Raw genomic sequence first — 27,574 nt, 5'->3', positions numbered from 1 at the left:
GCGAATAATACAGTTCCTTTCCCTGGGTGGCTACAAACACTCCTCCACTGTATCTATCAAGGGAGCCATTGTTGACACCTAACCTATACTTTAGACATGTCTGCTTTTGCTCATCTTCATTACATGGGGGGTTTATGGGATTCATAGTTTACAGAAGCATTTTTGTCATTCTCAGCAACTTGCTGACACAGGGGAGCTGTACCTATGCAACCACGTCACCAAGAAAAGAATAAAAAGTATGTTTACACTGAGATTTTATACCAATAGTATGCAGCATACATATAAGCATAGGGAAGGCAACATTATAAACCTTGATCATTTTAACCTTTCCTACTTTTTCAGTTACTGGTGGAGGGTGAGGGGACACTGTAGGAGATTTAAAATCTCTCAATCCAACACTCCAGGAAGTGTTGATTTTGGATCAGAATTGCATCGCTGATATCTTTGATTAAAAGTTTAAAATTGCTGCAGTAGCCAGGGGCTATGTAAGTGCACCCAGGACAAGTTCCTAGTAGGTGCAACCATGTCTGCTCAACCTTCACACACCAACTTCTTAATCAAAACTTTAATCCTTTTTAGCTGTGTTAGGAGAATACCTGTAGTGAGTGGAGACCAGCGTCTGATAATGTCAGGCTAAGCAGAGTTCTCAGTTCTTTAAGAGGTTGAATTGTCTGAACCGCTAGACCCGTGATTGGTGTTTGGGTCAGGAGAAGAGTTTTGTAGTTGGGGTCACACGCCAAGGTTGATGCAGGAGAAGAGTTTCATAGTCGGGGTCACAAGCCAAGGTTAATGCAGGAGAAGAGTTTCATAGGCAGGGTCACAAGCAAAGGTCAATACTGGAGAAGAGTTTCGTAGTCGGGTCACAAGCCAAGGTCTATGCAGTAGAAGAGCTTTGTAGTCAGAGTCACAAGCAGTGGTGGCTGGTGGGTTCTTCTTTTGGTGGGGCGGCAAACAAACAACACCCCCCCGGCATCTAAGCTCTGACAGCACACCCCCCCCCCCACCAGCAATGCAGCTCAGCACTGACTGCACAAACCCCCCTTCCCCCCGCGGGCGGTCCGGCACTTACACTCTCATGTAGCGGGGCTGTGGTATCCTGTCCTCCTCTCCTGGAGTGTGGGCAGTGGTGGCTCTGGTGTACACTGCTCCAGCTTCTTCAGCGGTGTGTCTCTTCTTCCGCCAGAGCACTAGACATCCAATAGATTTGACAACTTGGGAAACAGGTTTCTTGACCTGCTTCCTGATTGGCAGGGAGGAACTTTAGTGTGAAAATAGCGAAAATTCATTCGCTACCGGCACACAACTGGGTGGGCTCAGAGTGCAATGCTCTGCGCTCTGAGACCACCCTTATATGAAGCCTATTAGAGTCTCTAGCTCTAATCATGTGCTTAAAAAAAAAAACACCCTCTCCTCATTGGAATCCATAGCCCGGTGCCCTAATATGTAGATCAGAGGGCCGGACGGACGCATGAATAGAAGAGGCGGTGCCTGTGCGCCCTCTGGACAGGCCACCACTGGTTACAAGCCAAGGTTGATTCCAAGTAGCAGTAGAGGTAGCTTGAGGCAGTGGGCGGGATAATATATGAAGCACAATAATCTGGTAAACAGGAAGTGCAGAGACATGGCTTAAATCAGGAAGTTCATGAGAGGAGCAAAAAGTTCAAGTTTCAGCAGAAATCAGGGCACCATAATTTTTTTTTTGCTTGTTGTATGTCTCTGAGATCTTATGGAGAATTCCTGATTTGGCACCTCTTGCGTCTTACTGCGGCAGAGAGACTCGTTTGTTTTATTTTGCTTTATATAAAATACATTCCAAATTCAACAAAGAGCAAGCTTATGTAATGGCTGTAACGAGAGAGCAGCCCTCATTGTTGCAGTTCCTCATAAATATAAGAAGCTATTTGTTCATGTTACCCACCAACATCCACCCAGACTTGAAATATCCATAAATTACTTAGAGCTTTCCATGTAACATTGGTATTGCAGTTACAGATTTATAGGAAAAAGTATATGTAAGCCTGTCCATGGAGACTACTAGCCTGCAAAATATGATAACATAATTACCAACTAAATGATTTTATTTTGTCTGTTAATACAAATACATTCATCTGGAACTCTTGATAGGGCTTCTGTATTCATTTTCTAAGAACCTTAGCCCTTCCTAAATCGATAACAGATGGGATTTTATTTGCCTGACATATAATGTAATCAACAGAAAGCTAAGGGAGGCCGGATGCATTTATTTCTAAACATCAATCATACGGTGCTGAATATATTTATTAATTCCTTTCTATAATTTATATTATTCTTATCGACCAAGAGATTTTTTTACATCAAAGTAATAGGATAAAACTATTGTACATTAATATACATTGTAAATGCTTTTGTAGTCTCTCGAAAGAAGACCTCCATGCAAAACTAACTGGTGTATAAGATAGGGCAGTGGGGTAAGTAGAACTTACCTGTGTACCCCTAATTCAGTCAACCGTTCATTGAACGCTCCCATCCTAAGAACCTTTAGGCTCCCTTGAAACCTTAATTGTTTTAGGATTTAAAAAGTTTCCCCATATATATGTGCATACAAAACAGCGCACAGCTTGAGAACCTACAGAAGGAAGTTAGGTGGATTGTGGCCACAGACTTCAATCCTATTTAAAAAGATCTATCATTACACGTTGTTGTTTAACCACTTGACCATTTTTTGCGATATGGCAGTATGTTAATTTAATTGACAATTGCACAGTCATACACCACTGTACACAAAAAAAAAGTATGTCATATTTTTTTACCCACAAATAGAGCTTTCTTTTGATGGTAATTGATCACCTCTGCATTTTTTATTTTTTTATGCTATAAACAAGAAACGGCTGACATTTTTGGGAAAAAAACAAAACCAATATTTTACTTTCTGCTATAAAACATGTCCAAGGAAAAAAAATGAAGAAATCGAATTTCTTCAAAAATTTAGGCCAATATGTTGTATTCTGCTACGTATTTTTGGTAAAAAAAAAAAAACCTACTAAGTATATTGATAGGTTTTCGCAAAAGTTATAGCATCTAAAAACTATGAGATTTTTATTTATTTTTGTCACTAGCAATGGCAGCAAACAGTGACTTATAGTGGGACTGCAATATTGCGGCGTACATTCTGACACGAACTGACACTTTTTAGGGACCAGTGACACTAATATTTTGTTCAGTGCTAAACAATATGCACTGTCACTGTACTAATAACACTGGCTGGGAAAGGGTTAACATCAGGGGCATCCAAAGGGTTAACTGTGTGCCTAGCCAGTGTTTTACTATAATGTGTATGGTACTTTTACTAGGAGAAGAGATGGAATTTATTCCCTGCTTCGCAAGGACACAAACGCCATCCCTTCCCTCCTGTCAGAATGGCGATCTGCCTTGTTTACATAGGCAGATAGCAGTACTGTCTCTTTGCCTGACGATCGGCGGATGCCAGAGGATATCGAGTACCCTGCACCTGCCGTTTGGCTTCCGCTGTGTGTAATCACAGTGGAAGCGAGCCGCTGGGGGCATGCATGCGGGCCCCCTACCTGGGAGTTTTTAGATCACGTGTATATACAGTTGCAATAAAAAGAACGTAAACCCTTTTGGAATGATATGGATTTCTGCACAAATTGGTCATAAAATGTGATCTGATCTTCATCTAAGTCACAACAATAGACAATCACAGTCTGCTTAAACTTATAACACACAAAAAATAGGAATATCAGGACCTTTCCATAGACAATTTTTTTCACCAGATTCCAGTTTCTCAAAGCAAATAAAACATAATCATTCTGCAAGATTGCTTAAAAATACTTGTTTTTAATAAATAACATTGTATACACTCACATTTGAGCAGAGATAAAACTGCATTGAACGATCGGTTTAAGTATTGGATAGGAATTAGGACAGCTCTCCTCCTCACTACACATCCAGGCTAATGAGACGCCGGAAAGTGTAGTCACCGACTCCTCCCGACGCGATGCGTCACAGGTCACTTTCTCAAGGGACATGAAGCCATGTGACAAATGTTACAGTATAAGAGCTACGATTTGTGTATCGGTTACCACGGTTACGCATGAGTCATTGGATCAATGTGCTGTCATTCTCACTCATAGTCCTCTTCATTGTGTGAGCATTTATACATAGTATTACACAATCCAGAGAGACAATATTACATACTCCATATAACACTAAACGTAATCTAACCTAAAATTTATATGTGTTTTAGAATAATTAAAATAATTATGACCCTTTTTGTTATGACCCCTTTTTTTAAATAAAAAAAAAAAACATACTGTATCTAAAAAGACTATTTGGCTCCATCTAGTGGCATATATTAAAAACCTATATCAAAAATCAGAAATAAAGCAGTTCAGATCAAAATTAAAATTTAACCCCAGTGGCGAGAAAGTATTGAGCTCAAAAATCCATCTTCATTTGCTTTTACTTAGGTCTCTAACTCTATTGCTTCCCTCCAGCGGGGCTTGTATTTATCAATTGCCCAAAACTTGAGGTCCATAGGATTATTATTATTAGACGATGCAAAATGTTTAGAGACATTGTGTTTCAGAAAACCGTTCCTAATGTTCTGTATGTGTTCTTGTATTCTTTTCCACATTGGTCGCTTAGTTCTTCCTACATATTGCAATGAACAGGGACATTGCAACATGTACACTACCCCTTCTGTTCTGCACGATATGAACTCTTTTATTTGGTATTCTTTCTTTGTGGTATTAGAGATTAATTTATCACATTTTTGGCCATTTAAATTGTTGTTTCTATACGCATAATACCTTTTACAAGGAAAAAAACCTTTTCCCTGAAAAAACGTAAATTCATGTAATTTTTTTGGTGGATCTGGAACATTTTTTTCTATTAGATCTCTTAATGTGGGTGCCCTTCTGTATACACATTTTTGTTTTTTCAGGTAAAATAGTCCGTAATTGTCTATCCGCCCTGAGGGGTGGCCAATATTTTTTTAGAATTTGTTCTATTTGTTTATGTTGAATATTATAATTTAGGATCATAGGTACTCCTTGATACTTAGTTTCCTTTCTTTATCCTTAATTAAAACATCTCTTGATAATCCAGATACTTCTTCAATCTTCTAGTTTATGAATTCTTCATTATAGCCGTTATGGATAAACTTCTTAAATATCTTCTGTGCTTGTTCTAAAAAGTCACTCTGACTACTACAATTTCCCCTTAAACATATCGTTTGCCCCTTGGGGATGTTTATAAGCCACGGATCATAGTGGGAACTGTCCACTGTTATGTAACTATTTCTCTGTAATGGTTTGAAGTATGTGTTTTTGTGGTTATTGCATCTTCTTCTAATTTAATTTCCAGATCCAAAAAATGAATGGTCTTCTCATGAAATTCATATGTTAAAATATTTTTACGATTATCATTTAATCTCTGAAAAAATTTAATCAAACTCTCCTGGTCACCATTCCATATTATTATACAATCGTCAATAAATCTTTTATACATTACCAGTTGTATGGGAGTGTCAGAATAAATGGCTTCTTCTTCCCATTTTGACATAAAAATATTAGCACGGTGCATATTTTGCTCCCATACCAATCCCATTTAGTTATCTGTAGTGGCCAGTATTGTACCAAAAATAGTTACCGTATGCTGTAAACCAAATGCTAAACATCTCAGAAAAAAACTTTTTTGTTTGATATCAAGACACTAAATTTATCTATAGCCCATCTGGATGCTTGAATAGCCTCTTCACGATTTATAATCGCATCAGCTGTGGCTATTAAATATTTCTGTTGTGGACTTATCTCAATCGTATTCAATATCTGGATTGAATGTTTTGTGACCCTTTAAATAAGAGCATGTTTGTGGTAACAAGGGTTGTAAAAACCCATCAACATATTCCCCTAATTTTGCATTAATAGATTGTATTCCATTTATTATCGGTCTCCCTGGGGGGTTTATTTGATTCTTGTGTAATTTTGGAATTATATAGATAATCGGGACTCTACAGGTTTCCGGTATAAGATATTTCTCCTTTCTTTGTGAGAATGTTTTTCCTGCTTCCTCTTTCTATCAATTCCTGTAATTCGCTTTTATACTGTCTTGTGGGGTTTCCCCTTAATTTAATATAGTCTCGCTGTCGCTCAACTGACCTATAAGCTCAGTATTGTAGGACTCTGCCGAGAGTATCATAAATAATAGCACCCCCTTTGTCTGCCGGTCTTATAACCATATTTTTGTTATCCTCTAATTCCTTTATCCCTTTTCTAATATCTTAAGGATCCTTCATTCTTTTTTCAATTTTTCCAGATATTGTAACACCATTTTATTAAATACCTCTATATGCTCATTATAATGGACAGGTGGGTTGAATAATGATTTATTTATTAATTGGCTATGTGTGATACCACTGGTTATGTCCCATCTTCCTCCACTTACGATTGGTGGTTTGTTGAGCATATACTACTAAATATTTAGTTTCCAAGTATATCTTTGGATATCTACATATGTTTCAAATTTATTAAAATTACATTTCGGGGCATACTTTAATCCTTTGTCCAGTGCCAATGTTTCTGTTTTAGTCAACTCTATTCCACTTAGATTATATATACCTTCCCCTACTGCTCTCTTTTTTCTTTTTGATCTTGTATCCTCCTCGGCATCCCCACTTTGGTTTGGACTTCTTGGGTTCCCTGTTCTATCGTGCCATGGAGGGGTTCTCTCGTGCCTGCGGTGATCTAAAAAAGAACATTGTTGTTCATCCTCTCCTTTTATCTCTTAATACATCATATCTGTTTTGGGCATAGATGGGACATCTAGATTCATATTGGTATTGGTCATGATACACATAACCCCCCTGTTGATATTGTGGATATTCTCTCAATTCTCTCCTCTCCTTGTTATAATAATTATGGTTACCTTGATTACCATACTGATTATTTGGTTGATTCCTTGGTTTCTGATTATTTCTATTCCCATTATTTTTCCAAAACCATCTTTTAGGTGATTTGGCTTAGAATTGTTTTTTTTTAATCTGCCACTGGGGGTTGGGGGTTCTAGGTACATTGTACTCTTCCCTATGTTGTTGTCTTGGGGGTCCATTGTAATCTTCTCTATGTTGCTGTCTTGAGGGCTCAGGAGTTCTATATGTTTGATCCCTGATTGGGGTCATAATTCGAACTTCTGTTTCAGGGGTTGTAGTTGTTGAGACTAAATTGCCTTCTTTCGGATTCAATTGTCATTTAAAGGCTTGATCCAGTTTGTAATCATTTACATCTCTTAAGTACTTTATTTTTTTTCCTTTGTTTAATTTCAATGTAGTTATGCTGTAAACCAAATGTTAAACGTTAGCGTAACGAATGATGCAGTCTTTATAGCCTTCCAATATAATTTTTACAATCTGCATTCTGTTTGTTGATATTCGCAGTCTTTCTTTGCTTCCTTTTGATTAAAAATAATAATACTTCTGTCCCTTTTTCATTAAAAAATTTGAACCATTCATCCACTGATTCTTTATCTAATAAACCATAATTTATGGGAACATCTCACCTCCTTGGTACAATATTTTCCTTAATATATTGTTCATGAGTGGTTAAATTCCACCAAGCTAACCCTTTTCTCCATTAAATGACAGAATTTTCTAAAATTCATGTCTAGATCACCTGTGTCCATATTAACATCCGTGAAAAAAACATGCGATTTTCCAAATTTAAATATCTCCATATCTGCAGCGCAAGAGTTAACCACTTCAGCCCCGGAGAATTTGACCCCCTTCCTGCCCAGAGCACTTTTTGCGTCGCTTTAACTGACAGTTGCGTGGTGGTGCAACGTTGTACCCAAACAAAATTGACGTCCTTTTTTCCCACAAATAAAGCTTTCTTTTGGTGGTATTTGATTGCCTCTGTGTTTTTTTGCGCTATAAACAAAAAAGAGCGTAAATTTTGAAAAATATGCAATATTTTTTACTTTTTGCTATAATACATTTCCCCCAAAAATATATAAAAAAAACAATTTTTTTCCTCAGTTTAGGCTGATATGTATTCTCTACATATTTTTGGTAAAAAAAAATCGCAGTAAGCGTATATTGATTGGTTTGAGCAAAATTCATAGCGACATTGTGGCGGACACATCGGACATTTGTGACACTATTTTGGGACCATTGTCATTTATACAGCGATCGATGCTATAAAAATGCATTGATTACTGTGTAAATGACGCTGGCAGCGAAGGGGTTAACCACTAGGGGGCAGTGAAGGGATTAAATGTGTCCTAGGGAGTGATTCTAAATGTTAGGGGGCTGGGCTTTAACATACAGGACAGTGATCACTGCTCTCGATGACAGAGAGCAGTGATCTCGTTTCTGTCACTAGGCAGAACGGGGGAAATGATTTGTTTACAAAAGCATCTCCCTGTTCTTTGCCTCTGTGACAAGATCGCGGGCACTAGGCGGACATAGAGTCCCCAGGAACCACAGTCATGGCCACAGAGACTGTGGCAGGCACGCGCCCACAACACCGCTTCTTAAAGGGGACGTACCTGTATGCCCTTTTGCCTACCAGCGCCATTCTGCGTGTGCTGGTCGGCAAACGGTTAAAACAGATTTGAATAAAATTGTGAAATTAATTACTAAAGAGCTGATAAGAGTAACAAACAACCTACGACTAATTATATTCATGAAAAACAGCTGCAACTATTTAAAATGTGTTCTGGAACCACATATATAATTGGATAATACAGATAATAATAGTGCACTAAATTTCAAATATAAACGAAATAATAAACTCCAGTGTATATGTGAGAGACCGTGATCTTTAAAAATGATATATATGCAAAAAGTCCACATGCACAATGATATAAATCAATAAAAACTCTTGATTGCTGAAGAAACGTGAATAAACTCAATCCATGCTCTGTGACAGTCTCTGCAGAAATAAGTGCTGATAGATAATCACTACCACCTCCATGGGCAATGCCTGCTCACCTCAATCAAAGACCCCCTTGGGTCTATTGGCACTTTTAATAATAATCCACAAATGGGTCAACTTGATGGTACACAGGTTTTCAGCTAGTGCTACAGAGGGGATTTGCATCTCCCAGACAGAAGGGGCCGCTGCAGAGACTTGTATTGCCATTCACAAGAACCCCAAAAAATCACACAGCCTGTGGTTATGTGTTTCTATCAGGGCTGCCTTTACACAGCCCATCTGATGGGTGACACTGCGCGCCGCTGGGTGAGCTGTCAAGTTTATGAATGAGCATTCAGCGCACAAGGCACCAACCTCACATCGCTGATTGATCGCTCATTCATAAATAGTAGAAGATCACACAGCTAGAGCTGGGCGATTTTCACCAATGAAAAAAAATCTTCAAATAAAAAAAAAAAAAAGAAACTCGAATTACGATTCCTGAGGAGCTGCGGGCAGGAGTTTTTAGGAAAGGCCGCGGCTTCGCCTCGCGGACTAGGCCGAAGCTGCGGCCTCGCCTAAAAACTCCTGCCCGCAGCTCCTCAGAACCAGCGCGGTGTCAGTGCTGGTCCTGGTGAAAAAAAAATAATAATCTAGAAAAATCAATTTGCTGAAATTTTTAATCGATTTGACTTCTCAACTCGATTCAAGATTTAAATCGATTTTTTTACCCAGCCCTATACACAGCATTGCAGCACTGTGTGATCTGTCAGCCAGGCTGTGTATGTGTAAAAGCAGCCCTGATGGACAAATAGAGAGCCGCAGCTCGGAATTATCTCTCTCTAATTTAAATGAATGAATAAATCTGCGCTGTTCCATTCCTAAAAATAAAAGATCATTTAGTGCTGCGGCTCTGTGTAATGAATCTGCAGCTACTTGTACACACAGGACAGGGAAGGCAACGCCATCTTAGCCTATGTTTACCTCTGCAGTTGTCATTGTGCTGCATTTGTATTTCCCTATGACACCAGCCATTTGAGGGCTTCAAAGTTTCACTCCTGTGATGGTGGGGGTGAACAGTAAGACCTAGGCATCTCTTAGCAACATCCTAGGAGTTTTCCAATCAGACTTCATGAGGTACATGAATGGCCTACATCTATAGCAAGTGCATTATTCAGTGTTGGTTTAAAGCAGAGTTCTGCTTAAAAAATAAAATAAATTAAAAATCAGCAGCTACAAATACTGCATCTGCTGACTTTTAATAATCGGACACTTACCTGTCCCAGGGTCCAGCGATGCGGGGGAACGCTCGTCTCCCCCTCCTCTCTGCGACGCCGGGATAGTCACTGTGGGCGCCCAGCTGTGGCTTTACAGCCCATCACGCACTGAAAATGCGCGAGCCGCACGGCGCACCGTGACTGGCCGGGCAATCATCTGGGACCAATGACGTGTCCCAAATGATTGCTGAGAGGGAGGGGGGAGAGGTGATCTCCCTTTCGGTGACGCGGTCTGCCGGTAGGAAGTGGGAGCTGAGACGTGCAAGGAAAATAAAAAACAGCATTTTAGCTTGCACATGATTGCATGATAAAATCAGCAGAGCTTCCCCTCATTTCAGATCTACCCTTCAGATTTACAGTGATTGCACTTTCAAGTGCACTTGTAGTGCAAAGTGGATTTGCCTTTTCGTAAATAACCCCCATTGTATTCTCCCGTCTGAGGAGCTGTTCCCACCGGGAAAAGACAGTGATTATTGTTAACTCTTGCAGGCTGGTTGTACCTAAGTTGATCAATTCGAACCATGTATGGCCGGCCTTACATTACACTTGTCCCTCCCCCAGTCTGTGACTGAATAGTGAAGGATAAGAAGCACACTCGTTTCTCTGCCACTCTATTCTTTCCTCTGATCAGTATGCTCCTTTTTATCACAGGAGCACTGAGGCTCAGCTGTTTGGCTCCTTGTGCTGCTTCTTCCTTTCTTAGTCTGAGCTCTGCTCTACAGGGGACCTCCAGAGGCTTAAATAAAGTCTAATGGAGGCGCTTACATTATTTGCATTCAAAACATGGGTTTAATGATTTATTTTGTATCTGCCTGGAGTTCACCTTTTAAAGCGGTTGTAAAGCTTTGTTTTTTTGTTTTTTATATTAAAATAACAAACATGCCTATACGTACCTGCTCTGTGCAATGGTTTTGCACAGAGCAGCTCTGATCCAGGCCCCTCCTCCTTATAGGGTGCCCCCAGGGAAAGCCGCTTTCCCCGGAGGCACCCGTGCATGCTCACTCCTGAGTCCCGCTGCAGCATCCATTGAGACGGACAGCGGGACTTGGCCTGTCCTCCTGCACCTGTGTCACCAGATTTAATTGACAGCAGCTCCCAATCACTCCCACTGCTATCAATCTGTCCAGTGAGGTGAGAGACGGCGGCAGGAGCGTTTGTGCACATAACTTGAACGGATGGGCTCAGGTAAGGAAAGGTGTGGGGGGTCATAGAATGCGTTAAGGTGAAAAACCTTAAGGCTTTAGATCCACTTTAAGTCCACTAAATGTGAAGGAATAAACGCTGTGTACTATGATTCTTCATAGAGCAAGCTGAATTCCATTTCCCTTTAATATCCATTTCCAAGCCAGAATTGCACTTAACAGTGAAATTGAACAATAAAAGCAAAGTATTAGATTTCATCAGCTTGATAATAATCAGCTGTAGTTTCAGAACTTTGTCATTTCTTTTGTTTCTTGCCATAAAATATGCATCAAGGTTTGAAAACGGTAATTGCACTTTTAGGATCTGGAAGTTCTAACGTCAGGGCATGTAGATCTAATCTTTGTACTCCGGTATGTTTAGACTGTGAATTTATGATTGCCAGTAAATGTATGGCTTGTAGAGTAGATATAATCTTATCATGCATGCTTGCCAGTGAATACGGCTGATTTCTATCATCTGTATTTGTGTTTTTTAGGAAAATGATTCCAGTTACTGAATTCCGTCAGTTCTCGGAACAACAACCAGCATTCCGTGTATTAAAACCCTGGTGGGACGTCTTCACCGAATATCTCTCAATGGCCATGCTGATGATTGGCGTATTTGGTTGTACACTGCAGGTACTCTATATTTGTCTATCTATTTTCTAAAGCCAGTTAGGGGAAAATTAGATTACGTCCAACCAAATGTGATACTTCAGTTTGATAAATCTTACAATTTGTAGGGCCACTTCTCATCTCTCTGTACTGCATTCCCTCACATGGTATTGTGTGTCTTCAACTGCATTAAGGCCATCTATTCATTTTGAATGGGTTTCCAACTAACGACAGTGGAATGAAAATTGGACCTCCACGTTACTTTTTTTTTTTTTTACTTTTTATTGACAAAATTTACAACAAGAAAGACATGGTGGTACAATGACCAATGTGCTCAACATGAGCACAATGAAAATACAGTTCAGTACACAATTACGTATCATATTTACAACAGTATATACAGAGACCAGTGATACATTTTATACATAAACGAATAACATCCAGTCATTTAGCAACCAAGTGTTGATGGGTCAGACATCAGCCAATTCTCTATCATGTATGGATGTATGAGCACATTCAGATCTTTCAACCAATTATAGACCCTAAGCTCTTCAGGTAGTAATGATAGTGAGAGTGGATGAGCACCAAGGGTCCCACACCTTATTGTATTTGGTGGGGAAACCTCTATGTTCAAAGATCATTTTTTCAAATGGGAGGATCTGGTTCACCATCTGGATCCACTGATCCAAGGTAGATGGAGGAGCATATTGATTCCATTTAACCGCTATGGCCTTGCGGGCTAAGAAGAGCGTTTATCTCAACAGAATCCTAGTGAATTTTGGCCACTGTTCTTCAATGCATGTTACTTTTTAACATGGCACACCACAGCCTATTGTATGCCAATGGCCCCCGCTGTTGTCTCAGCCAATGAGGAAGGAGAGTCCCTGGAGAGAGGAGGCTCTCGCACACATTGCTGGATCACAATAGGGCTCAGATAATTATTAGGGGGGCTGCTTCAGACAGGTTTTTTTTACCTTCCTGTTTAAAACAAATTTTTATCTCAGTTTAGGCCAATATATATTCTTCTACATATTTTTGGTAAAAAAAAATCGCAATAAGCGTATATTGATTGCTTTGTGCAAAATTTATAGCGTCTACAAAATAGGGGATCGTTTTATGGCCTTTTTCTTTTTAACTAGTAATGGTGGTGTTCTGCGATTTTTATCGGGACTGCGACATTATAGTGGACAGATCGGACACTTTTGACACTATTTTGGGACCATTGTCATTTATACAACGATCAGGGCTATATAAATGTATTGATTACTGTGTAAATGACAATGTCAGTAAAAGGGTTAGCCACTAGCGGGCAGTGAAGGGGTTAAGTGTGTCCTAGGGAGTGATTCTAACTGTGGGAGGTCCTATCCTGTCACTAGGCAGAACGGGGAAATGCTTTTGTTTACAAAAGCATCTCCCCGTTCTACCTCTCTGTGACATGATTGCGGGCACGGTGGCACGCACGTGTCTGTTGCATCGCTTCTTAAAGGGGACGTACCTGTACGCCCTTTTGCCCTCCAGCGCCATTCTGCTGACGTAAATCAGCATGCGCTGGTCGGCAAGCGGTTAAAGAGGAACCTATTTATTATATAAGTTAATTAATTTTTTTTTCGGAGCCTGTAAAGCATTGCACCAGGGATCAGCAGATCGCTGGTGCCATACAGGTGTCCAGCAGATCTACCAGTGTATCTGTGTACCCGTACATCCCGTACGGATAAGCAGATACAATCTGACAGGAAGAGAGAATGAATCCCACAGCTCCATGGTAGTTCATAGAAAACTACAAGCCGACAGCCGCAAAGGCTGCCGAACTTAGTTGTTTTCCTTTCACAAAACGCTGTAAATGAATGATGCGGACACTTTTTTTTTCAGTGTTTAAATTATGATTTTGTTTATTAACCTTCTTAGCGCTATTCCCGAGTGTGGCTGGGGGTGAATTTTCCATACCAAGAGCGGTAACCCCGGGCCACACTCGGGGCTGCATCGCAGTATCCAAGGAAAAAGGTTACTTACCTTATCCCCAGGATCCTATGTGTGCAGCGGCTGTGCCTTCTGCTCAATGCTCTGTATGCCGGGCTCCGTTCCCCGCGAACATCGTGACGCACAGGGCCTGAGCCCCGGCGGGAAATTCAAAAAGTGCAAAAAACAGAACACACACACACAACACTGTAATCTTACAGATTACATTACTGTATCAAATTATTTCACATCCCCCTTGTCCTTAGTGCTTTGTCCAGTGCCCTGCATGCAGTTTTATATTTATATATACAGTTTTTTTCTGCCTGGAAACTGGAGAATGTCCAGAGCAACCAAAAAATATCCCTTTAAGTCAAAAGCAGTTTTAGACCAGCTAGAAAACAATGATAGTAAATTAGAACACTTGCAGAATTGAGCGATAGTGATTTGTGGGGAAATTCGTCATCAGACACTAAAAGTGACAACAGCGTCAATTCTGCGACTGAGCACATTTCAGTATTTTTGAGTTGATTACATTATTGAATAAATTGTATTATTATTATAATATTATTGGCAATTATTTATAGTTATTTATTATATTATAATTTATGATTTTGCGTTTCAAACTTTATCATACCCGGGATGTCTACTAGACTCTTGTTTGGACAGATTTAAGTTATTTAGAGTTGTTCCTTAGGCCGCGTACACACGGGCGGACTGTCTGGCCAACTAAGTCCGTCAGACAATCCGACAGACAGTCCGTCCTACTTTTGAATGAATGGACTTGACCACACACGATGAACAGACAGTCCGCTGAAAGCTTGCGCGATGACGTGTACAGCACGTACGACGGGACTAGAAATACGACGTCCAATACACTGCAATGCAACCTTCGGCCGTGTAAAATTCTTTCTGAGCATGCGCCATACTTAGTCCGTCCAACTAGCCTACTCACGAGCGGACTGTCCGCTGAAACCAAAGTTGGACGGACTGTATTACGGAAATTCCGAAAGACTTAGTCCGCCAGACTGTCCGCTGAAAAAGTCAGCTGAAGCCCACACACGAGCGGACTGTCCGCTGAAACACGTTTCAGCGGACCAAGTCCGTCAGACAGTCCGCCCGTGTGTACGTGGCCTAAGAATTATAGGCTTACAATATAAAATGCCAAATTTCCATGCAAAACAATGTACCGCTTTCAGCACCAAAAATCTGACATAATCATACCGCCAGGAAGGTTAAGGTAAAAAAGCTGTCCAAACCTGCCCTATGTGAAAAAGTAATTGCCTCCTAAACCTAATAACTGGTTGTGCCACCCTTGACAGCAACAACTACAGTTAAGCATTTGCAATAATTGGCAATGAGTCAGTGACATTGCTATGGAGGAATTTTGACCCACTCTTCTTTGCAGAATTGTTTTTATTTAGCCACATTTGAGGGTTTTTGAGCATGAACGGCCTGTTTAAGGTCATGCCGCAGGATCTCAATCGGATTTAAGTCCAGACTTTGACTAGGCCGCTCCAACATTCAGAGGTGGACTTGCTGGTGTGTTTTGGATCATTGTCCTGCTGCATAACCCAAGTGGGCTTGAGCTTGAGGTCATAAGCTGATGGCCAGACATTCTCCTTCAGGATTTTCTGGAAGAGTGCAGAATTCATGGTTCCATCAATTATGGCAAGTCATACAGGTCCTGAAGCTGCAAAGCAGCCCCAGACCATCACACTATAACCACCATGTTTTACTGTTGGTATGATGTTCTTTTGCTGTGATATGCTGGGAAATGCTGTGATAGTTTTACGCCAGATGTATCGGGACGCACACCTTCTAAAAATGCTACTTTTGTCTCATCAGTCCACAGAATATTTTACCAAAAGTCTTGGGGATAATCAAGATGTTTTTTGGTAAATGTGAGATGAGCCTTTGTGTTCACCTTGGAACTCTTCCATGGATGCCATTTTTGTCCAGTCTCTTTCTTATTGTTCAATCATTAACACTGACCTTAACTGAGGCAAGTGAGTCCTGCAGTTCTTTAGATGTTTTCCTGGGTTCTTTGATGACTTCCTGGGTGAGCCGGCATTGCTCTCTTAGACCCCGTACACACTGTCGGAAATTCTGACGGAAAAGGTCAGATCGGATTATATTGTCAGAAAATCTGATCGTGTGTGGGCTCTATCGGACTTTTTCTGTCGGTAATTCCGACTGAAAAAATTTGAGAGCAGGATCTCAAATTTTCCGACAACAAAATCCGATCAGACTTTTACCGATCGTTAGTAGAGCATTCCGATTGGACAAAGTACCACGCATTCTCAGATCAAAGTATGAGAGCAAAGCTATTGGCTACTAGCCTGAACATAGTCCCGTCGTAACGAACGAACGTCATCACGTTCCGAATGATCGGATTTCCCGACAACTTTGTCTGACCGTGTGTATGCAACACCAGTTTCGGACAAAATCCATCCAAAAAATCCAACGGATTTTGTGGTTGGAATTTTTGACCTTGTGTACGGGGTCATAGAGTTATTTTGGTAGACCAGCCATTCTTGGGAAGGTTCACCACTGTTCTGAGTTTTCTCCATTTGTGGATAATGGCTCTCACTGTGGTTCGCTGGAGTCCCAAAAGTTTAGAAATGGCTTTGTAACCCTTATCAAACATGTCAATTACTTTGTTTCTTATCTGTTCTTGAATTTCTTTAGATTATGGCATGATGTGTTGCTTTTTGAGATCTTTTAGCATGTTTCACTTTATCAGACAGCTTCTATTTAAGTTATTTTTCTTGATTCAACAGGTCTGGCAGTAATCAGGGTGTGGCAAGTGAAATTTAACTCAGCTTTCCAAAAAATGTGTTTAATCACAGTTCATTCATAATTTAGTAAGGAGGGGGAGGGGGCAATTACTGCAAAGAAAAGTGGGCCAAAATTCCTCCACAGCGATATCAAAGACTCATTGCCAATTATTGCAAACGCTTGATTGCAGTTGTTGCTGTCAAGGGTGGCACAACCAGTTATTAGGTTTAGGAGGCAATTACTTTTGGACAGGCAGGTTTGGACAGCTTTTTTCTCTTAATAAATGATATAATTTAAAAACTGCATTTTGTACTTACCCTGGTTATATTTGTGTAATATTACAATTTATTTGATGATCTGAATCATTTAAGTGTGAAAAATATGCAAAAAAACTCAGAAAGGGGTAAATACTAGAGGCCGACCGATATGGGTTTTTCTCTGGCCGATGCAGATATTTAGAAATAATGGCGGCCGATGGCCAATATATGATGCCAATATGTTACGCCAATTTTTTTTTTTTATCCCCCTTTATCTCATAAAACCTTTCACCTTTCCCACTGGGGCATTTTTTAGGTCGCTTTTGGGCTAAAAATAGCGCCTGTAAAGTGCCTGCAAAACGGCTCCCCTGCAGTCTGTGTGGAAGCCCGAGTGCTTTCACACTGAGGCGATGCGCTGGCAGGATGTTAAAAAAAAGTCCTGCAAGCAGCACGTTTGGAGTGGTGTATACCGCTCCTCCACCACTCCTGCCCATTGATATTAATGGGCACCACTGCCGAAGCGCATGCAATGCGATTTGGCAGCAGTGCTTCACGGGCGCATTTAACCTCTTCTTCGGCCACTAGCTGGATTATATTCTTTTTCCCAAAAAAATTGCATTTGAAAGACCTCTGCGCAAATGCCGTGTGACATAAAATATTGCAACAACCGCTATTTTATTCCCTAGGGTCTCTGCTAAAAAAATATATAAATTTTTTGGGGGTCTAAGTGATTTTCTGGCAGAAAATACAGCACTTTTACTTGTAAGCAACAAGTGTCAGAAAAGATTGTCTTTAAATGGTTAAACTGAGAACTCTACAAACTGAGTTGAGTTCATTCATTCAAGTGTAAACATTGTATCTTTTTGCTCTTTTCTTGGCAGTCTGCCCAGAGAGGAAACAAGTGGCTTCTATGAAGACTCAGGCAACTTGCATTGACTTCTATTACAGAAGTCATTTCCAAGTCGCGCTGTAGTTCTAAATCAGCACAATCAACCGATGCCGCTTAATTAAAAAACTGCAAATATCGGCCGATATATCAGTCGACCTCTAGTAAATACTTTTTCACAGTGCTGTATATCAGACAAAGATCCTATTAATTCATTGATGAAAAAGTTGAACGATGTATAGCTAGCTATGTATAGCTAGCTACAAGACCTGTTCTTTATGCTTAAGTGTAACTTAATTCCAAAACGAAAAATAGAATATATTACAGCTTGCCAATCCTTAGGCTGCATTCACACCTGAGCGTTTTGTAGCTTGAAGCCTGAAGCTACAAAACGCTAGAGTGGAAAAAATCCATTGCTCTCTATGGAGATGGTCCACATCTCCACTCCATGTCATCTGAAGCCCTACGCCTGAAGCTCAAACAAGTTTTTCTTCTTTTTACATTGGGGACCTTTTGCCCTGCACAAAATCGTGGCAAAACACCCGTAAAAAATGCTGTAAATTTGCACGATTTTCTGCCTGAAAACGCTAAGTTCAGTTGTGAATGCAGCCTTAGATGTGACCTGGTGATCCTGCCAGTAACACACTTTTGTCCTAGAGTGACAATGCTCAGTCACTGTATTGGATCTATTGAGCAGCAGCTTTATCTCCCTAGGCTGCTCACCTAATTTGGACTACAATGACTTCCCCCTCGCCTTCATGCCCATTTCATACAGTAGGTGTTTTGTTGTTTACAGAAAACAGTTGGGAAAGCTGATAATTGTTTGAGATTTCAGTTGAGTGCAGAGGAGGTTACAAAGACACATTTTTGGCAATCACTGAAAAAAGAAAACATGCTTACCACCAATGGTAAGCTGTAATATAATACACTTTTGTTCTTGGGTTTAGATATCATTTAATGTAAAATTGCAGCCAAAGCCTTTTTTTTTTCTATTTTTTTATTTTGAATATATTGGGGAAGGGTTAAAAACAATGTCAGATTTTTATTGCGGTTTGTGCTCCTTCTGAGTAGACCAGCTTTGACTGTTTTCTTGGTGACCATGTTAGAAGGAAAACGTGACCATTGTCAAGAAGGAACATATTTTTTTAGCTAAAATATGTGCATTTATTCATTTTTTTAAAATTAATCTAGGCTTTAAAGTAGTCCCCTGTAACATAATTTTACGAGGTTTAGATCTTGCCAATGGATCTCTTCAATTTTTACCATACTTTAGTAGGGTGACAACGTTGTTCATTCTGCAGTGAAATCAGAGCGGCATTGTCACCCTGTGAATGGGGTCATTTTTGATGGACAGGTAGCATTTGATGGACTTTTAGTAAGCGACAAACAATTAAAGCCCAATTCCAGATAACACTTTTTAAGCAGTTACATCAACAAATGTTATTCCTTTTGGAAGCTGACCTTTGTAAACACCCCTAACAGTGAGCTTTTAGAAACTTTTACAAGTATCAATCTCTTTGGCATTAATTCATTTCACGTTTAGCAGCTTCAAGCATTTTTTCTGTCTAAACTCTGCTGCTCCTGGACGCACTGACAGTGGGTTTTTTCTTTGCCTCTAATGCCCCGTACACACGATCAGATGGGAAATGTTGGACGTGAGCTTGTTGGCTGAAAGTCCGACTGCGTGTATGCTCCATCGAACATTTGTTGTCGGGCTTTCCGCCAACAAATGTTGGCTAGCAGGTTCTCATATTTTCCGCCAACAAAACATTGTTGTCGGAATTTCCGATCGTTTGTACACAAGTCCGACGCACAAAAGTTCACGCATGCTCGGAATCAAGCAGAAGGAGCCACACTGGCTATTGAACTTCCTTTTAGGCTTCATGCACACTAGACGTTTTTACAGATGCTCCTAGGGGCGTCAGGCATTTTGTTTCCTGCCTCTAAACTCTCCGGTATGTTAGGCTTTGTGTCCATGCACGCACATGCTTTTTGCAGGATTTGGAGGCAGGAGCTTTTAGGCTTCCTGTACACTAGCGGGTCCTAAACTTAAGTTTAGGAGCTTTTGGCGTTTTTTTGCCAAAGCTCCTAAACTCAACTCCATAAAAGCCTATGTGTCAATGTACACACATGCTTTTAGAAGAGTTTAGGAGCTGCTGCAGTTAGGTGAGGTTCAACTTTTCTCCCCTGAATGCAGAAGAATTGCATTCAGGATAGGAATGTTTTGACCATCAGCCGCAGGAAAATGCAAAAACTGATGGCCATTGTATATGAAGCCACTTTTACAAGAGTCAGACATTTTTTTCTGCAAAAGTTAGAGGTTAGATGAGCACCAGTCTCCCCCAAAAAAATTTAAGTTAGAAGCTGCAAATACTGTACTTGCTATCATTTAATATAAGGACACTCACCTATCCAGGGATCCAGCAACATCGGCACCCGAGCCGATTCTTCAATTGAAATTCAATGTATTAATCCCATACAGTTACCAAAATACAATATTTTTTACAATAAAGTTCCTTTAAAAAATTCTAAAAAAAATACCATTGCAGAAATATCTAGAATAATGGCAAAAAATGAGTTTGTTAATTTAGCACTAGGAACCATCTAATTTCAATGATTTTAGTGTTTCCATTAAAAGGCAGCCAAGCGAGCAGGTAGGTCAAGACAATTCCTTTGTGGTTTCCTGTGATGAAGACATTTGATAATGTAATTAGTTTGTTTCTACTTCTTTCCTTTGCACCCTTAAGCCTCGTACACACGATAAGAATATCAGACGAAAATCATCTCTTTTTTTTTGCATGCTAGTCTTATATCAAAAACCAGTAGGTTGCTACTAAAGTTACGAAAATTCTCATACGACAGAACACAACTTCAGAAGTGATGTATTGTAATGTATTTAATTTCTGAGCATGCGTTGTTTTCGTCACACGATTTACTTTGTACAAATACCACAAATACCACACTAATTACACAAAAATCGTTCGTTCTGTTATCGCGCGAGAACATTTTGTGCTTGTCCCTTCGGATATTTTCACATGAACTGTCATGATTGGCTCTTGAAAGCTGTGTATGAATGATCAGATTATTGGACAATCGCTCTGAAAATGGTATTTTTCATCCAATTTTCTCATTGTGTGTACTAGGCATTCGCATAGCCACAGAAAGCCACACCAGTCTAATCTAATGACTGGGAGAGGATCTAGCCATGCTTCCCTAGAAGGATATAAAGAGCACTTTAATCCATCAGGAACAGTTCCTTAAAGTGGTTGTAAACTCTCCCCCACAACTTTGTCCCATGTAAATCAGCATAAAAAACCCTAATGAACACTGCTTGTAGATATCTCCTTACTTGCTTAGTATTGTTGTAATCCTTTTTGTTCTTTAAAATGACTTCACTGAGCATGCCCAGATCTCCCCTGATTTACGGCACACTCTCTATGTGCTTATCTATCTGTTATCAGGACTTCCTATGGCACAACACTGAAATCCCAGGAGGCTGCATAATCACTCAGCTTCCTCCTACACCCCATGTGACCATGTGACATCACATGCAGTGTAAACCTGGCCATCGAACAGCATTACTGCAGTCTTATCAGCTGTAGCTGATAAGACTGACAGAGGCAAACACTAGATAATCGGCATAAGTAAATACTATGAAATAAAACAAGTCAGCTATGAACAGGGAAGCCGGGTTGCCATAGAAATGTTGGATTGAGAAGGAGGCTTGGTTAACAGTACAGGAAGTGCTCAATGTAAGGGCAGAAATACACTCCACTGTGGACTCAGAAAACAATATTTAAGATGGCGCTGCCTAACCACTGGAAACAAGTTTTTTAAAGTTTCTTTAAACAGTAAGTAATATTCATTTTTGGCTGGATTACAGTGGCTATAGTTTGATAATTACTTATTATAATGGACTAAATGAAAATAAGCATCAGAGTGGGAGAGTTTACTTCCTCTTGAATGCTAATGTAACTGGAAAATTATGTCTCTGGGGCACATAAATGTAGCACAATGTTGTCTTTTAACCTCCCTGGCAGTATGATTATATCAGATTTTTGATGCTCAAAGAGGTACAATTGTTTTGCATGGAAATTTGGCTTTTATCGTAGGCCTATAATTCTTAAGAATAACACACTTAAATCTGTCCAAAGAACAGTCTAGTAGACAGCCCGGGTATGATAAAGTTTGAAACACAGAATCATAAATTATAATATAATAAATAACTATAAATAATTATAACAAATAATAATATAATAAGAATAAAAAATATTCAATAATGTAATCAAAGCAAAAACACTGACATTTTCTCAGTTGCAGAATTGTCGCTGTCATTACTTTCAGTGTTTGATGAAAAATTTCCCCACAAATCACGATTGCTCAATTCTGGAAGTGATTCTAATTCACTATCGCTGTTTTCTAGCTGGTCTAAAACCGCTTTTGATGTAAAGGGACACTTTTTGGTTGCCATGGACAATCTCCAGTTTCCAGGCAGAAAGAATAGTATATATATAATATAAAACTGCATGGAGGGCACTGGACACAGCACTAGGCAAAAAAAGGGATGTGAAATAATGTGATACAGTAATGTAATCTGTAAGATTACAGTGTACCATGTCTATACTGTTTAACTTTTTGAATTTGGCGCCATGCTCCGTCCCTGTGCATCGCAACGCTCGCAGGGAACAGAGCTTGGCACTGTAATAGATCGAGCGGAGACACCGCTCGCACACACAGTGGGGAGACATTGCAGGATCCTGGGGACAAGGTAGGTAACTTTGCCTGGATCCTGTGATGCGATCCCGAGTGTAGCGCGGGGTTACCGCTTTTGGTACTGAAAATTCACCCCGAACCACACTCGGGAATACCACCAGGGAGGTTAAAGGAGAACTCCTGTTTTGTTAACAAGTCCTGACCTCAACCCGATAGAAAACCTTTGAGATGAATTAGAGCGGAGACTGCGAGACAGGCCTTCTCATCCACATCAGTGCCTGACCTCACATGGAAGAATGGTCAAACATTCTCATAGACACACTCCTAAACCTTGTGGACAGCCTTCCCAGAAGAGTGGAAGCTGTTATAGCAGTAAAGGATGGGCCAACTCATTAGCGAACCCTACGGACTAAGAGACTGGGATGCCGTTAAAGTTTATTTACGTGTAAAGGCAGGTGTCCCAATACTTTTAGTATAGTGTATGTGTCTGTGTACAAAAGGCAAATCATTTAACAGTGGATGATGAAAGAAAACAAAATAAGGTACATCCTTTAAGGTAAACTTATAGTAGAGCTTCTAAGATTACAGTAGGATGATCAGAGTGGTCTTATCCCAAAGTAAATGTAGATTCACACCATACGTCTCAAACTCTCTAAGGACAGTTTCACATGCATAACCTTTTCATAAGTTATAATCTGATTTATTAACAACTTCCACCAGGATGCGCTTGGGCGGTGATTGGTTCACCGTTCTAATAACAATGGCCTTGCTAGCCATGAACAAGTTTTCCCATAGGAATAGATAGATGGCTTTTCATTTCTTCCCTACCATAACCAAACTAAGACTGGGTACAAGTACAACATTTTTTTTCCCAGAAGATTGAATAGAAAAAAAAAACGAGAGATGCCACAAGCAATGTTGATGTGAGGATCTCTCCCACTGAGACATTGTATTCTGACAGGAGGACTTCTCCCCCCAGAAGAAAACACTGTGCTCTGTGCTTGCAATGCTTTTGGCTGCAAGCGCTAATCGAGTTCTGCTTTTTCAGCATGCCCATTTGATAATAGCCGGCCGTTGGCTTCTGTTGAACACAGAGCGGTACACATGGTTCCTGCTGAACCTGCTGATTTTCAGCACGTGTGTATCGGGCTTTATTTTCTTAAAGTGATATTAAAAGTCTTGTGTTTTTTTAAATAACAAACATGTTATACATAAAAGCACCATTTTCAGACAATATGTATATAGACCTATGGGCAAAAGTTCACTTGATGCAAGTCATACAAGGGAGACAGTAATTGTATATTTATTATATAGAGGATGTGTTTCTTCTGTATAAGTAAATGTTCAGGAAACAAAAAGCAGAGATGTTGCCAAAGCAGCTAAAGACTTCTAACTCATGGTAAAAATGACAGCGGGAATCTTATTGGTTACTCTGGGAAGAGGATTAAAAATTTGTTTTCTACTAGTTACAGCAAAAACGTAAGTAATAATTAAGATGATTGGTTCTCAATGCAATTACCAACTGCATATTTATGTTTATATTCTCCTTTGTACATCTAGTTTGCAAGTTACTATATTTAGACCACTGAGCCATATGATTGGGCCTATTTGACCTTGTAAAAAGCAGTGATGGTGTGCAAATTGTAGTTCCCACAGCAACCAGTCAGAAATAATCCCTTATCAATTTTAAGTAGACAATACAATGAAAGGATAGCTGGCTCACTGCTATAACCATTCTACTTTGCACACTAAACTTTACCTAAATGAACAGTCTTTTGGCCTTAGGGAAAAGTATAGCAATACATATAGCAAACACAGAAAGCAAAAGGATAAATATAAGGATAAAGAAAATACAACCATGATATAAATCTTTGGACTGGTATATGTCAACGTTGTGTCATTCTTAAATAAATATTGTACCTCTTTTGTACCATTCACTTTCAGGTCATGCAGGACAAGATCATCTGTCTGCCAAAAAGAGTACATACAGTTCACAACACCTCTGTCTATAACTCATCAGGTCCTGTCCTCAATGTGCCTCTTCCAGCTCCCAAGCCATTAACGTCTTCTGGGACTGTGGAAATGAAAGGGTTAAAAACAGATCTGGATCTTCAGCAGTATAGTTTCATTAATCAAATTTGTTACGAGCGTGCTCTTCACTGGTATGCTAAATATTTTCCATATCTAGTGCTTATTCACACCTTAATTTTCATGGTTTGTAGCAACTTCTGGTTCAAATTTCCTGGATCAAGTTCAAAAATCGAGCACTTTATTTCCATACTTGGAAAGTGTTTTGACTCCCCCTGGACAACACAAGCGTTATCTGAAGTGTCTGGTGAGGATCCAGAGGAGAAGGATAATCGAAAGAACAATATGAGTAAGTCCATGGGTAACCCTACTGCTGTGGAGAGCCCCCTTGTTAAGACTCAGTCACTCAAATCCATACCAGAAAAAATTGTGGTTGATAAAGCAGCTGCTGGGGCCCTGGACAAAAAGGAAGGAGAACAAGCCAAGGCCTTGTTTGAAAAAGTAAAAAAGTTCCGGCTCCATGTTCAGGAAGGAGATTTGCTCTATGCTATGTATGTTCGTCAGAACGTCCTAAAGGTTCTTAAATTCCTCATTATTATCTGCTATAACAGTGCACTTGTTTCAAAAGTACAATTCACGGTGGACTGTAATGTTGACATACAAGATATGACTGGCTATAACAACTTTTCCTGTAACCACACAATGGCACATCTGTTCTCCAAACTATCCTTTTGTTACTTGTGCTTTGTTGGTGTGTATGGATTAACTTGCCTTTATACACTTTACTGGTTGTTCCACCGATCCTTAAAGGAATACTCTTTTGAATATGTGCGTCAGGAGACTTGCATTGATGACATACCAGATGTCAAAAATGACTTTGCCTTTTTGTTTCATATGATTGACCAGTATGACCCACTGTACTCAAAAAGATTTGCTGTTTTCCTTTCAGAAGTGAGTGAAAACAAACTAAAGCAGTTAAACTTAAATAATGAATGGACAGCAGATAAGTTGAGGCAAAGGTTACAAACAAATGCCTCCAACCGTTTGGAGCTACAACTGTTTATGCTTTCTGGTCTTCCCGACACTGTGTTTGAAGTTACGGAGCTACAATCTTTAAAGCTGGAAATTATTCATAATGTCGTCATACCAGCGACAATTGCTCAGCTCGATAATCTCCAAGAATTGACTTTGTATCAGTGCTCCATCAAAATTCACACAGCAGCCCTTGCATTTCTAAAAGAAAACCTAAAGATACTAAGAGTGAAGTTTGACGATGTTCAACAACTTCCACCTTGGATGTACAGCCTTAGGAATCTTGAAGAACTCTATCTCATTGGCTCTTTAAGCCCCGATTTGTCAAAAAACATCAACCTTGAGTCTTTTCGTGAGCTTAAGAGTCTAAAAATATTATACATCAAAAGTAATTTATCTAAAATTCCTCAAGGAGCTGTTGATGTTTCTGGACATCTTCAGAAGTTGTGCATGCATAATGATGGCACCAAGCTGGTAATGCTGAACAATTTGAAGAAGATGGTAAACGTGACCGCGCTGGAACTTGTGCACTGTGATTTAGAGCGCATACCTCATGCCATTTTCAGTCTGTTATCACTCCAGGAACTGGATCTGAAGGAAAATAATCTCAAGTCCATTGAAGAAATTCTCAGTTTCCAACACTTGCGCAAACTAACCACCTTAAAGCTTTGGCACAACAGTATTACTTACATCCCAGAACATATTAAAAAACTTACCAGTTTGGAACAGCTATGCTTCAACAACAACAAAATTGAAGTGCTTCCTTCTCACTTGTTCTTGTGTCACAAACTCCGACGTTTAGATTTGAGTTATAATGACATCAGGTTCATTCCCCCTGAGATTGGGGTTCTCCAAAGCTTGCAGTTTTTTTCAATATCTTGCAACAAAGTAGAAAGTGTTCCAGATGAACTATACTTTTGCAAGAAACTGAAAACTTTAAAGATTGGAAAAAATAACTTGTGCTCACTTTCACCAAAAATTGGAAACTTAGTGTTCCTAACTCATCTGGACATTAAAGGTAATCAATTTGAGTCTTTACCGCCAGAACTTGGAGACTGTAGATCCTTGAAAAAACATGGATTTATTGTAGAAGACTCTTTGTTTGAGACACTTCCATCTGATGTTAGAGAACAAATGAAATCAGAGTAACACTTGGTAGTTTGTCAGCAACTGTCAGCACTACTATATTGATTTATACTTTATGGCCTTGGAAACAAAATCACAAACTACTAGGGGTGTTCTTGCTACACCTTATTAATGGACTTCAAACTGCCTTATGATTTTATTTTCCTAACTTGGTCCTTTCATAGTGGGCATTACTCCTGTATAAAATATGTTCTTTTTATTTAACACTCCATTATGCATATTGACCTTAAACATATGGCATTTAAAAAAAATATTGCAGGGCAATATACATTTTATGGACATGCAAGACTTTTGAATTTTTAAGTGCTCAGGTACTGTATGAGGTTCTGAGAAACATTTAATGTTTTTTTTTTTACCATATTCTGTTGTACAGTTATTTGTGTTTTTGTTACCATTATAGGGACCAATACTTCACTGATACATTACTTATTAATTATATTTGTTTTCTGTGAAGTAAATGAATGCCAAAAATGTAAAAAAAATATGTAATGGTATTTTGTGCCTTAAAGTGACTATCAAAATGCATACTCTAAATACATGGCTAAAGTTTTGCATTATGGCCAGACATATTAATTAGTGCTTGTCTTTCATTGTTTACACAGCTTACTGTCCCTGTCTATTATTTGGCTCCTATCATGCTAGCCTTCCCAGGAAGGGCAAACTGTTGAAAGATTTTTATCATTTCTACATTAATGGCTCTAAAATCCCCTGTGATCTTCATTAAAGACTTATTTAACAAATACCTTCCATATTTACATTACAATTGCTTTATTTATTGGATTTTTTAACCACTTAA

The 27,574-nt window shown here is 39.5% G+C and overlaps 1 protein-coding gene across 2 annotated transcripts in view; it reads left to right on the top strand.

Moving 5' to 3' along the window:
• Positions 1 to 27,347, top strand: part of LRRC8C (leucine rich repeat containing 8 VRAC subunit C) — a 111,934-nt gene extending 84,587 nt beyond the window's left edge. For both annotated transcript variants that reach the window (XM_077452947.1, XM_077452948.1), the window contains exons 2-3: positions 11,865 to 12,006; positions 24,517 to 27,347. In XM_077452947.1, the coding sequence (XP_077309073.1) occupies positions 11,869 to 12,006; positions 24,517 to 26,781 (2,403 nt within the window). In that variant the 5' untranslated portion in view covers positions 11,865 to 11,868 and the 3' untranslated portion in view covers positions 26,782 to 27,347. The remainder of the gene's footprint in view (positions 1 to 11,864; positions 12,007 to 24,516) is intronic.
• Positions 27,348 to 27,574: the final 227 nt, after the last annotated feature.

Source organism: Lithobates pipiens, unplaced genomic scaffold (assembly GCF_037356315.1).
Source record: "Lithobates pipiens isolate NorthernLeopardFrog02 unplaced genomic scaffold, aLitPip1_a1.2 Scaffold_23, whole genome shotgun sequence".
Lineage (NCBI taxonomy): Eukaryota > Metazoa > Chordata > Amphibia > Anura > Ranidae > Lithobates > Lithobates pipiens.
This window is presented reverse-complemented; position numbering and strand designations above follow the sequence as displayed.